The 12,866-nt window shown below is 33.3% G+C and overlaps 1 protein-coding gene and 1 long non-coding RNA gene across 8 annotated transcripts in view; one reads left to right on the top strand and one right to left on the bottom strand.

Moving 5' to 3' along the window:
- The window catches only part of LOC139985564 (clavesin-2), a 347,454-nt gene that overhangs the window by 2,091 nt on the left and 332,497 nt on the right, over nucleotides 1-12,866 (bottom strand). For 2 of the 7 annotated variants that reach the window (XM_072000106.1, XM_072000105.1), the window contains exons 2-5: nucleotides 2,050-2,241; nucleotides 1,002-1,206; nucleotides 412-535; nucleotides 100-312 (exon numbers count right to left, since the gene is read on the bottom strand). In XM_072000106.1, coding sequence (XP_071856207.1) covers nucleotides 100-312; nucleotides 412-535; nucleotides 1,002-1,206; nucleotides 2,050-2,209 — 702 coding nt within the window. In that variant the 5' untranslated portion in view covers nucleotides 2,210-2,241. Of the gene's footprint in view, nucleotides 1-99; nucleotides 313-411; nucleotides 536-1,001; nucleotides 1,207-2,049; nucleotides 2,242-2,960; nucleotides 3,652-4,219; nucleotides 4,410-4,438; nucleotides 4,753-9,539; nucleotides 9,774-12,866 lie in introns of those variants that run through there. The other 5 variants (XM_072000101.1, XM_072000100.1, XM_072000104.1 and 2 more) reach the window with 5 other exon arrangements.
- LOC139985279 (uncharacterized) lies at nucleotides 5,864-7,791 on the top strand. The gene is made up of 2 exons (XR_011799378.1): nucleotides 5,864-6,222; nucleotides 6,569-7,791. It is a non-coding gene; the product is annotated as an uncharacterized lncRNA (long non-coding RNA).

Here is a 12,866-nt window from a genome sequence, read left to right as displayed (position 1 = left end):
TAATATAATACGCTACTATGATACGTATTCGAAGCTATTATTTTATCCCTTTCTATCTACTTTCTAATATGTACTTTGTCCTTCGGTAGTTTCTCCTACCTTGTTCCGAGTTTTCTCGTCCAAAAAAGGTTTCACAAGAGCCAATGTGGCCTGAACGTAAAGCGGCGCCGACAGGAAGTGTATAGCTTTGAATCTAGCCGGAAATCGTCCTCGAAGAGCAGCTATTAGGTTTCGCAGAGCCGCTGCGCCCAAGGCACCGCCCTGTCGTAAAGAGAATCCGCTCCAATCTACCACCGCCACGAAACCGGATTGCTAGGAAAAGAAATGTAACGTCTAGAGCTATAGAAGACTAAAAGTCTTACTTTGTTTGTTCGAGGCTTAAAGATACACAAACTTATACATGAATCGTACCTGATTCCTTGGGTCTTGTATGAGAATTTCTAAAACCAAAAAGAGTGCGCGTTGAACTGATAATGCTGGTACTGCAATAGGATCCCATTGCGAGGCTAAAATAACGAGTACGCATCTCCCTTTTCTGAAAATGAATTTAACTTATGATATTATAACAATATTTTTAAATTAATAACAATAATATATTATTAATAGCTATATTGAAATCGTATTTTAGAAATATACAAAGATGTTGTAGTTACAAAGAACGATGTCATCAATGGATATGGTAAACTTTGTATTTTTATAATTCTTTTATAATTATAATAATAATAAAAAAAAAGATTAAATATTCCCTTTGATCAATTATGATACTCATATATTATACTCAAGTTTAATCATCAGTCGATCAAATTTTTTTTATCATTATATAACAAAAGTAAATTATCTATAAAATTACGATAATTTATTAACTTATTTTTCCAACCATCATTGATTTAATTCTAAATAATATCCGAAAGTACTAACTTTGCTATGTGTACGTAAATGTTAATATAAGTTTCAGAATGTGTTAAATAGACCGGAAACGAATTTAAATTTCAAAATGGTACCTATCACGTGCAGGAAGTACACCCGGTATTCCAGCGCGCAGCGCCCGCTGCAAGGCTGGATCTCTCGCGGTTAGATTGCCGAAGATATCCTGTCGATGCGCTACTTGCGCCTGATAAGCGGCTATCAGGGCAGCAGCTTGTTCCGTGCGATATTTCCGGGCTAACAGGAAACGTGTAATATATTCATCCGTGCAGTGCTTCAAGTCTAAAAGCAAATAGATGGGTCATTGTAATGCTTCGCGTGAAAAAAATAGCCGGCAGGAAGCCGCTCGAACGCGGACATTATGCCGGAAATTCGAGGATCGACGCGTGGAAAACGAATCAGTCTAGGCGAACCTAACGGGACCAATCGAATGAAATGTACTAATGCGAGTACTATATCTCCGTATTATCAAGAGATATATAATACCGTATGGAAATCACATGGGAAAAATACGATCAATCAGCTTTTGTTGATTTTTTAACTTTGTATCACTGGCCGAAAAGAATTACAAATAAACGTACAATGTTTTGTAAGAAACAAATAATATCAGTTATCCCCAGCATACGGATACATATTTATGCAAATTTATATTTTTATAAAGATAATTAAAAGAACGTAAGCCAGCTAGCAAATTGTTTCATAAATTGCATCGAATATTATAATGAGTACTATATTTTGAGTATTTCATATATTTTTGCATTTGAAAATATCCAATAAATGAGTAAAAAACCACAGTTTAATTACTGATTATTTAATTACACGCTAATTTAATTAAATTAATATTAGTCTGTATAATTAACATTGATGATAAAAATTTTCAAGAGAGTAACAAAGATACGTAAGTATTCGATCTGGGAATTAAACGAAACTTAAAAATTAATCTTCTATAGGACATGAAAAATATGACTTATCGTGTTTCTCACCTGTGGTCTTCATACAGATTACGATATAGTACACTCTAATTTGCTTTTGTATCTCCAATTTGGTAATTTTAATACAACAGAAGTTTCGATAAATAATTCCGGTCGAATAACGGTCGAGCGTTGCGAATAAACCCCTTCTTACCTACATCCGGCATTTCACGCAATATTGCTCGGACGGTCTTAATGGCCAGTTTCTTGTCGCATTTGTCGAATCTGGCCTCCTCCTCATAAATACTCCGTGCCAGTGAGGGGCTCATGTGACCTCTTGTGGTGTCCCACATGTACTCGCAATACTCAGACATCTTGCGGACCCGTCTTTCGCCTTACCACAGATCTGCAGCAATCAATCGTAATCGAAACATCCGGTGAAAACAAAAGATCCTTTTGTTTAATATACCATAACATATGCCACATCCTTTTGTTTAATATACAAACATATACCATGGCGGACAAAAGAAAATTTATCAAATAAGAAATATAAAAAGATACCATAAATTTTTTCTATATTGTTTTATTATTATATTTAATATACATATGACACAGAACAGATGAATGTTGCCAATATGATAAAAAAATTGTTAGTACAAAAGTAACTAGACTCTACAGCGCGTCAATTTTAAACTTTCTTTTATCCACTGTTGTATATATTTAGCTATTATACATGTACTATATTTATTGAATTTATCGAATTTACTGATTATATGTATATATATTTATTTAGCTTTCACTATATGTATACATATGTTTGAGAAGATTGCGGAATCTTATCGATAAATTTATAGTTCTACAACTTGTAAATATAAAAAATACACTTCCAGATATAAAAGCACAAGATACCCGCAAACGTGTATATATACGTGAAACATTCAGCACCATGGAACACTTGAAGGGACACTCCCTTAAAGTAAATGAAGTACCTTATGGAAACGAAATTTATCTTCATGCGTATTATATTTGCACGATATTTATACAAAAATGATCGGTCAATGCAAATATTTGATACGTGGTCAATACGTGATCAATACGTGATCAATATATAATTCATATACTCACGTGTGAGAAAATATACTCGAACTACGATAATTATGTTTGAAAGAAGCAAGTACGTATAAATGATGGCTAAAAATATTTTCAACTGTCTTTTCTTTAGGAATATTTCTGTAAAAATACCACTGTCTTAATTATTCTTTATAATTTTATGTTTTCATTCTATAAAAAATGACAGATGAATCAACGCTTTAAGAAGACATCGAACGAGTCTAACTAGTAGCCGGAATGACTCATTTCTAGGTGAAACACCGTTGAGACGCAATACAGCTTGCAGAATAACCGCGACCGGTTCGTGTAACTGCTTATTGGGACTTTTACTTCGATCCGGCGAACTTCATAAAATCATTCAGTAATAATTGATTATTTCAGACTTACTTTTTGTAACATGAATTTTAATTTGAGCCACGAATCTATATTTTCAAGGTAAAAATTTCTAGGATACGAAATATTTCACTTTAAAAATGAAGAAACGAATTCGTATCAGTGTTATCGTAAAATTATTGCTTGTCGTTATTTAAATAATTGTCGAGTCATGTAACTATTTTTTCAGTGAATTATTTATCGCATTGGAAATGTTTATGCAAATTTATGTTTTTATAATGAGAAATAGAATTTGAATAAAGATTAGAGATCCTAGAGTTAGTCAATATTATATGTATGCGAAATACTACGTTCTTTACCAATTTTATATCATATATAGAAGATATTTTATATATAGATAAATATTATATAAAACCAAGATAAAAATATAATAGTACCATATAATATACATTAAATATATATTTTTGTATATTACATGTATTTTTGCTTTCTTCACTTCTCAATAAATATATAAACATCCGTAGTCCAGCTATTATCCTTAATTTAATGCTTCAAATACAATGCAAATTGAACATATGTCAACAAACATTTTATAACTACTACATTTTATAAACTACGTTTATGACAGTCTATCAACGTCACTACTATTTTTTTTTTTTTTTTTCGATATCTCTTTTTCCGACGTAAAAACGTACACTTATGTTAACCACAAATTTGGTTTGTATATACATATAAATCGTTAAAATCTATTGGAAACGTAATCCTCTTAATCGCAGTGCGTGTAATTACAGAGCACGGTGTAATTAAGTACAGGAACTCATTAAAAATGCTACGGAACGTTAATTTGGGTAAAATCAAAGAAGCTCAAAGCCATTTAAAATTCATTAAGATAGCCATCATAGGTTATATCTAAGCCATTGCTTTGAACACGAAGCACTTACGAGATCTACTCGTGTACACCATTTTGTCATATGACATTTTCTCAGAAATTCACTTGATACATCGAGTTGTAAAAAAATAACCTGTAGATCATTTGAACAAATTAGAATCATGTATACTGTAGAGGAAACTGTTCACACTAGACGATCTGTGACATATGTAAATTGTTGTAAATCGTAACTAGCTTAATGGCATAAGTTATATTTTAATGCCGCACTTACATAAAATATTTGCAACAGCCGTAAAACACTTCACTGAAAATCACACTTCCTTCCTCTTTGTTTCTTTCTTATCACTCTCGGTATTGTTCACTGTCACACGAGGTACCTATATGACTTCTACAAAATATAGAGTTACACCGTGTCATGAATTGTTTAAAAAAAATACTACACCTTTAATTTACCCGCTAATGTTAATTATATTCAGTATAAATTTGTAAACAAAAGGAACAAAGGACTCGTTCATCAGAGAAGCCTTGTTGCTCGAACGGTCACGAGCGAACGGCGCGCAATGAAGTCGCCTGTTGCGATTCGCTCGAAAGTGTTAGAGCATTGAGAAACAAAGGAGCGAGTGAGACTCTCAAGGAGAGACGCTTGCCTTATTGAAGGAACAAGGAAAAGAATCGCCGGCGGTGTAACGATGTAACGATGGACTTGAGACGCACGGTTCAGAACCATGACTTGAGCTTCTTAGAAATATAAAAATCCGCTATACATTTTCTTCTTTCTTTAATATACCAAAAATAACGTTAAAAAATCTATCTTTAGACCATCGATATTTATATAATTTTGCAAAATATGATTTCGATCTTCCTGCAAACTTACAAAACCCACTATATATTTTTAGTTTTCAGTATCTTTATATTTTCATACATACAGGGTGAAACAAAAAAAAAAAAAAAAACTTGTAACTTCTAGAATAGATAGTACTTGACAAACGATGAAAAAGTGTTACAGTGCGCATGGGTCAGAAATAAAATAGATTCAAAGTCAAATAATTTCTTGTTGCGTTTGAAGCGAATAATTTTCTCGCTTCAGAAGATATTGTACCGTACGGAAACAATGGATTTTATCTGCCTCGATACAAAATACCAGTGAAATGGTTAGAACACGTCCAGGGATATTTGAAAGAATACGTAATTCTCTGATACGAAAGTATCAAGCGTGTGTAAAAATGGAAGGAAATCATGTACAAAACCTTCTATAACCAAAAAAAAGAAGAAATGATAAGGTAATCCATTGTTTCCATGCGGTACGATAGCAACTTTCTCGCTTCAACGGAAACAAAAATCTGTTTCTAACTTTGAAATTCTTAATTTTTTCATCCATGTCTATTACGACCTTTTTCCATCGTTTGGCAAGTACGATCTACTTCAGAAGCTATGAACCCTTTATTTGCTTCACCTTGTACATTAAAAGTTACATTTAAGCAAACTATCGTAAAAATGTTGACGTCATTGAACTTTCAAATTTCTCACAACGGTTATGTTTGCTTTTTAATATTAGTCAAATTAACGTATAAATTAATTCGATCTCTTCTTATTAACGGCACGCTTAATAAAGAAGTAACCGAAAGGGAGGTGCGGAACGAAATGGAACAAAAGATAATTCGAATTAAATGAATTCAAATATTGTTGATGCAACTAATAGAAAAAACATGACAGAGAAGAGACGGTATATAATAAAAAGGGCATAGGTAGTTAGAGAGAGACGAAAATAGCGTAGTTACGATCGAACATGAAAAGGACAAGTATCGAGAGAAAGAGAAAAAGTGTAACCTGTGCTGAAATCAAACGGGAAGGAGAAAGGAGGGTGGCAAAGTTAAAGAGAAACGAGGAGAGAACAGCGATAGAAAGGAAAAAGTAACGCGTGGGAAAGAGATGAAACATCGACAAAGAAGGAAAAGGATGACCGCTGAAGGTGGGAGTAGAAAAGATAGAGAGAAAGACGGACGAAGCCGGTTACCAGTGCGGCTGACTCACCGATCGTTCTCGTTGCGCTATCAGGTAAAACCGTTGTCCAAAAAATGCGAGCATCCAGTAGTAAAATATATAGAAAACGCTTACAAAGTGCAAAAATAAAATTCAATTACGTAATTTTCATGGTTCAACGAAAATTGCACAATATATGTCATTTTAATTCTTTGCGCACAGTATGTGATCAGGGAATTCTTAAAGAAGTTTCGTAATATGTACATATAAGTATTTTTATTACATTCTGACATTAACGACAAAATTTTACTTGTATGGCAATTACTTTCAAAATAAGAGGTACATATTATTCGAAGATTAGAGTTGAGATATTACTGTTAAATAAATTGCAATATGCAACAATTGTCTGTAGATGTTCTAGTGACGAGTCTGTTTGACCATTGCGCATCTGTGACGAGCTAATCAGAAAAATTAATTGACCAGCTATCCCGAGCTGATTTTGGTCACGATACGATCATATAGAACACGGTGAACTAATTTTATCTTTAATAAATCGTCTCGTATATTATTGAGAAAACATTCGTTCGAAAATTTGTATTTTCAAGGAGCAACCAAGATTTCGAACGTAACAAATATATTACTTCAAGGGAAGGGAAAATAAAATGTACTCAGATTGTATCATTTTTGTACAGCTGCATAAACCTCACTTTGTGATTTGAGTAAGTTTAAATAAAAGAAAAAGAAACGAGGGAAAACGGATCCGTAAAAATATCGTTGAAAAATTACTGGTTACGGTTCACTTTGGTAATATCCTGTCCAGTCACGTAATTATATAAAATATCATGTTATATTGTTTCCACGAACTTCCATCAGCTCGATTTTCTTTAAACATTTTTACGCTGAAAACAAATAACATACTAATAAGGTCATTACGAAATGATGATTCTCAACACACAGAAAAATATACGTTCTTGATAATTTAAGAAAATAAACAAATTCGTATACTATATTTTTGTAAGAATTCTGATGAGTCACGTTCGAGAGTTGTAAGACTGCTAATCAATTCATAAACATTCATGGCGATTAACAACCGCTGATAACTGTTATTGGTATATGCACGATTGACATTTTTGTAAAAGAGATATACACGATAAAGGTTTTCGTAAGTACGTAGCGTCCTCTCAGAACAAGCGACTCGACGATTAAAGTCCTATTGTATATTCGATAAAGGAAAATCTTGTTTTATAGTGCGAAACCATTCAATTCTTCCATCGATCGATTCCCTCAAGGACGAGAACTGCCGGTATCGTACTTTAGATTAAACACCGTGACCCGCGATCATTTTGTCGAAACTGTTATACGGTATTGATTACACAACTTAATTCACAATTAAAAGAACGTGTTTTCAAGTTCTACAGAAATACAAATATTTGTGTAGAAAATTGCCTGATTAAATGCATGGTGTTTTTCAATTACTCCGTGAAATTTAATATAATAATCAAGCTGAGAAACTTATGTATTAATATTTTGATTATTAAGCAAAAATAGCAATTCTATATATGGAAGAATAGGAATTCTGCGCAATATGTTGTAGTAATAATGAAAAAGTTTTGTAACAATAAAGATTAATGGTCCTCCAATGTATCACTGCCACGTCCAATTGAGTTCAATAAACTTTGACATCCCCTAAGTACGCGTAGCAGTTTATATCGAGCTACACTACACATGTATAAATCCTCTTTACAACCATATGACTCTTTATGAGGAGCTTGTTTAAGCTTAATAGAAAAAAAAGAGATTCTCTTTATATGATTAATAATAACTTAAGATTGAATGCAAAACAACCATGTGCGATTTAGAAATTAGCAATCACTTTTTAATGGGGTTATTGTTTCGTTTTTGACATGGATAAACGGTGTCAGAGCTTATGAATTTGAATAATACAAACTTAAATTAATTAAGTGGAAATTACGAAAAGATAACCTCAAATACCAATTAACCGTTGTGAAATCTGACTGCTATGTCTCAATGTACATTTTTAATCAACAATCACGGAGTTTTGAAACTACGACACATATAAATTACCAATTTTTTGCGGTGCATCGTGAGCTTGTCTGTACTCGAAGGACGAAAACAGATCTGTTCGTGTAACGCCGCCATACATTACGCAACATAACGGTAGAAGCGTAGCAGAGAAGAAGACAGAAATTACCGGTTTCTTTTAACGTTGTAAAAGGTAGCCGCAACCCATTTTCTCGAGGTTTTGATATCTTAGTGCAATCAGATTTCAATATTACGATCTGTTTATGACACAACAAGCATTAAAACGTTATCTCTGGTGAGCGGATATAAGAGTATAAATTAAATTTTGGTCAACTGAATAAGTACGCTAATATTTTCTACATTACTGTCTTTTATTTATGGTTCTAATAGTACAAGACAATTTCACTTCTTTCCCGCTTCTTTACCTGAAATTTTAATAATATATCAAAAATCTAATACCTGATTCTACATTGTATTTTAAATATTATAAGTGCTTTTCTGCAAAGTTAATACATCATTCTGATTTCCACCCTTTTACCTGCCCACCAGAGATTGTTTCTATTCAGTAGTTTGTGATTTTTATTTGATAGTACTATTCTAATATGAAAATAATTTTTAAGTACCAATATTTCTTAAATTCTTCTCTATGTTTGGATTATTATTTATCTTCACATTACATGGCATATAAGCCTTATGGCTAGTTCTGAATGAACATAGACGGCAAGTCATAGATACAGGTGTAGATACATCGATGACTTTCTTTTGTATTACGGGTTGAAGGAAATACAAAATAATTAAATTGTAATTTGCACCGTCTATATTTACGTATACCTTAATTACGTGTACCTATATTACGTTCTTTCTTTCGGAAGAGGGACTGATTATCGTGTAGAAATGACTTACGAGAAACTAAACTGTTACGTATTGTATAGCAACGTAGTCTTACTAATTGGTGCCTATCGTTCCATGTAAAGATAATATGTTACAATAAATTATGGTTCCGTAAACGTATCCTACAAACGATACGAAAGAAATCTATGTAAAAATATTATAAATATATATATATTATAATATATATATATATATATATGAATAAATTTGTCTTTTTTTTATATGATACGATTTATCTACCCTTTAATCTAATTTTCTTCGTATGATACAAAATGAATTGAATTAAAATGAATGATTTATAAAAAATTTTAACAACAATAATTTAGATATTGTTTCAATAGATGTTAAAGATTCGATAAATCGTGACGGTGACAAAAAACAGGATATAGGAAAATCTATTACAATTTCCTGCTCAGCATAGAGCCATAAGTATGTTCATATGTATAGTACATAGTTACCTGTTTATACTACGTCAACAGTACGGTTTTGTATCGAAAGCCGTAACCACAATTGACACATTGAATTTAACCACTGCATCAGGCGAACGAAAAAATGCCTGCTCTCGTTCATACGCAACTGCACATACGGACGATCCTTCGAAACTACGAGACACAAAGAACAATACTTCCAGAAGGTAGCAGGTGAACACTCTACCTGCGGCGCGAAACTGTCTGTTCGAAACTCTTAGTTAACCAATTCGTTCGTGAGCCCTCTATGGACTCTACCGTTACTAACAGCTGCTAACAGAAACGTTCTATATTCTAGGTAAAAGTTCTTTTAAAAATGTAACTAAAAACTGTATCTTATTTAATAATACTTTATAAAATTTGATTTAGTAGATTTTCGTAATAAATTAAATCATTAATAATATAAATTAAATCTCTAATAATATAAATTAAATTATTTCAGTGATTGTATTTTTCTTATTGATTGTTGCAACTAAACTTTATTTGGAACCATTGTATGAAATGTAATTTATTAAATTTTCATTAGAAATTCAAGAAGACTAGATTATGTTTGCGATGATATAAATAATATTATCTGAGTGTATACTTTTTAGTGACGGTTAATTTTGTTAGAATAACAAGAAATATTGTTTACTTCATAATACAAATGGTTTTAATATATCAACAAAAATTTTGTAGTTTTGTACAATTGAATGTTCATTCTTTTAGTTGTTTTGATTGCCGTATGAGGTCACTATTGAGAATTCAATGATATATGACGTATTGCTACTGGTATAGATCCTGTACCTTTTTTTTTTTTTTTTTTTTTATCGTGGGGAAATCCTCATGGACACTCGGCGCTGCGTAGCAACGACCGTGTAGTGTCGGACTCTTACCGACTAAAACCCCACGGTGGTCATCCCGACGTTCAGAGGTGCATCCGGGGTCTCTTGCGAATCACTACCGAGTGCAACTTCGTCGTCTATCTCCCTGCCGTTGTTGTTGTCTAGGGAGGCGTCCCGGCTTGAGTTGGAAAGCTAAGGGGAACCACTCCCCCTAGCTCCACGTTCCCTAGTCTGACGCACCCGGGGCAGCGACGGTGGCGCCGCGCCCCTGCGTCGTACGGAGCCTCTGCGGTGTTGATGCGACGATCTACTGGGATCGGCTCTTCTCTCCCGGTCCCTTTCTGCCCGTTCCTTTCTCTGCATAACCTCCTCGCAGTAGGTGCGGACAGCGTTAAACTCCAGGGGCCCTCGGAGCATGGCCTTAACGACCGCTTCCGGAGCCAACCTCTCGCCGATGTCGAGCTGCAGGACGCGCCGCGGTTCCGCCCACGCTGGACAAAGCTCTAGCGTGTGCTGCGTTGTGTCTTCCTCTTCCCCGCAGTGGTGACAGATGGACGTCACCTTCCGCCCGATCTTCAGCAGGTACTCACCGAAGACCCCGTGTGCGGTGAGCATCTGTGTCGTCCTGAAGGTGTGCGGAACCCCGCCTTGATCTCTCCAAGCCTCCCAATTGGGAAGCACGGCGCGGACGGCTCGGTGTGGCCGCCTGGCGTCCTCCTCCGTCAGATAGATCCTGTACCTAGTCAGTGGTACTGCTTAGTTATATTGTTTAATCAGGGATATAATATTTATTAAAATACAGACGCACACAATGTATCACCTTGTTGATTTTAACGTACTTATGAAAATTAGTGTTAATATTACTATTAGTAAATATTATATTAATGTTTATAATGAATATAAATTATTTTTTACATATAATTATGTTGAGACGGAATTACTAGATAGATGAGTAAAATTCAATGCTACATTTTATACTGAAATTAAATAACATTTATTCCCTAACAGAACTTACTATAAAATCTAATTAACACTATAATTACTAATTACTTCTATTACTGCGACTATCTACTACACTACAATAGTCACGAGGATGTCGATCTCACTACGCTTGATATTAAATTCTTCTTGTGTCCTGATTTGGGGGTGTATTTATGCCGTGAACAGAAATACATTTGCTGATAAAAGTTAAAAGAGATTACTATATACCTTCTTAGATGTATTAGATGAAATAAAAAATATTGTTAAAAAGTAACAGTACACACATGAAACTGCGATATGTCTTTTTTCGACTATATTCGTGATTTAGTTTTTCAACAAAAAAGCTAAATAAAAGATAAAATGTTGGGCAACATGTGATACATATCAAAAGATAAAAAATATACAAGTAATTTTCAAGCGATCATTATGTTTCGTAATCTTTGTCGATAAGTGTATGTCTGTGGCTTTATCCTTATACACGCTAATAAGTTGCTAAGTTGCACGGAATGAAATGGGATGGGTGGGATACATACAATTCCATTACATATTCAGTTTCAAAATTAGTATAAAACATCAAATAATATGTTTTTTTTTTATTATAAAACAATTTATTCACTCATAATAAATTTTAAGAAACGAAATAACATATATCGTTATGAAAGACAAAAATTCATTGCACCATACAATTCTCCAACCTCAATTACAACAGTGTCAACAACTTACTAATGCGTTTTGACTGTATATTTACACATTTACCGTTGGTTCATAGCATTGCCAACTGAATAAAGAACTTTAAATAAAATATTAAATTGTATGACTGTGAGTAACTTCAACTTTTCGAGATGAAATAAGATATATCCCATCATGCATAAAAGACTACGCAAAAGGTGAGGCGATTTCTCTAATCCATCTACCTCCAAGGAGTTATCTATACGGAAAAATCTCCATGCGCAGATTACTAGAGTTTCTGGAATTCACTAACGGATTCAGTAATATCCCTAACTTTTTGAAAATTTGCGAATATATGCTTTTTGCAGATTATAGATAATTAACAATGCGCAATTTCATTTAAAAAACGAGAATAAATGATAAAACAAAATTAAAGGTATTTCATATCTGCAAATACAAATAACACTGAAACGTAATTAAATAAAAATTTGAACTTTGACCATCATACACATTTCATCATGTTTTGTTTGTATTTATAATTTACGACGTCAATATATTTAAAACTTTTTGCTTCAGCAAGATTGTACTAATAAACTTCTGATAACTAACCATTTAAATTGACCATCCAGACATAGTAAACAGTAAATATATGATAATAAAGTCGAAACGAGACGAATCGTCATAATGTTCATTGTCGTTTATGATTCAAATGCTAAATGTTATCAACCAATATTTTTATATATAGTGAATTAAATTAATACTCGGACACTCTTGAAAATAGAGTAACTTTTTTAAAATTTAACGAATCGAGATCTGTTGATGCAGAGACAAGCGATAAGAGTCG

Source organism: Bombus fervidus, chromosome 3 (genome assembly GCF_041682495.2).
Source record: "Bombus fervidus isolate BK054 chromosome 3, iyBomFerv1, whole genome shotgun sequence".
Classification (NCBI taxonomy): Eukaryota; Metazoa; Arthropoda; class Insecta; order Hymenoptera; family Apidae; genus Bombus; species Bombus fervidus.
This window is presented reverse-complemented; position numbering and strand designations above follow the sequence as displayed.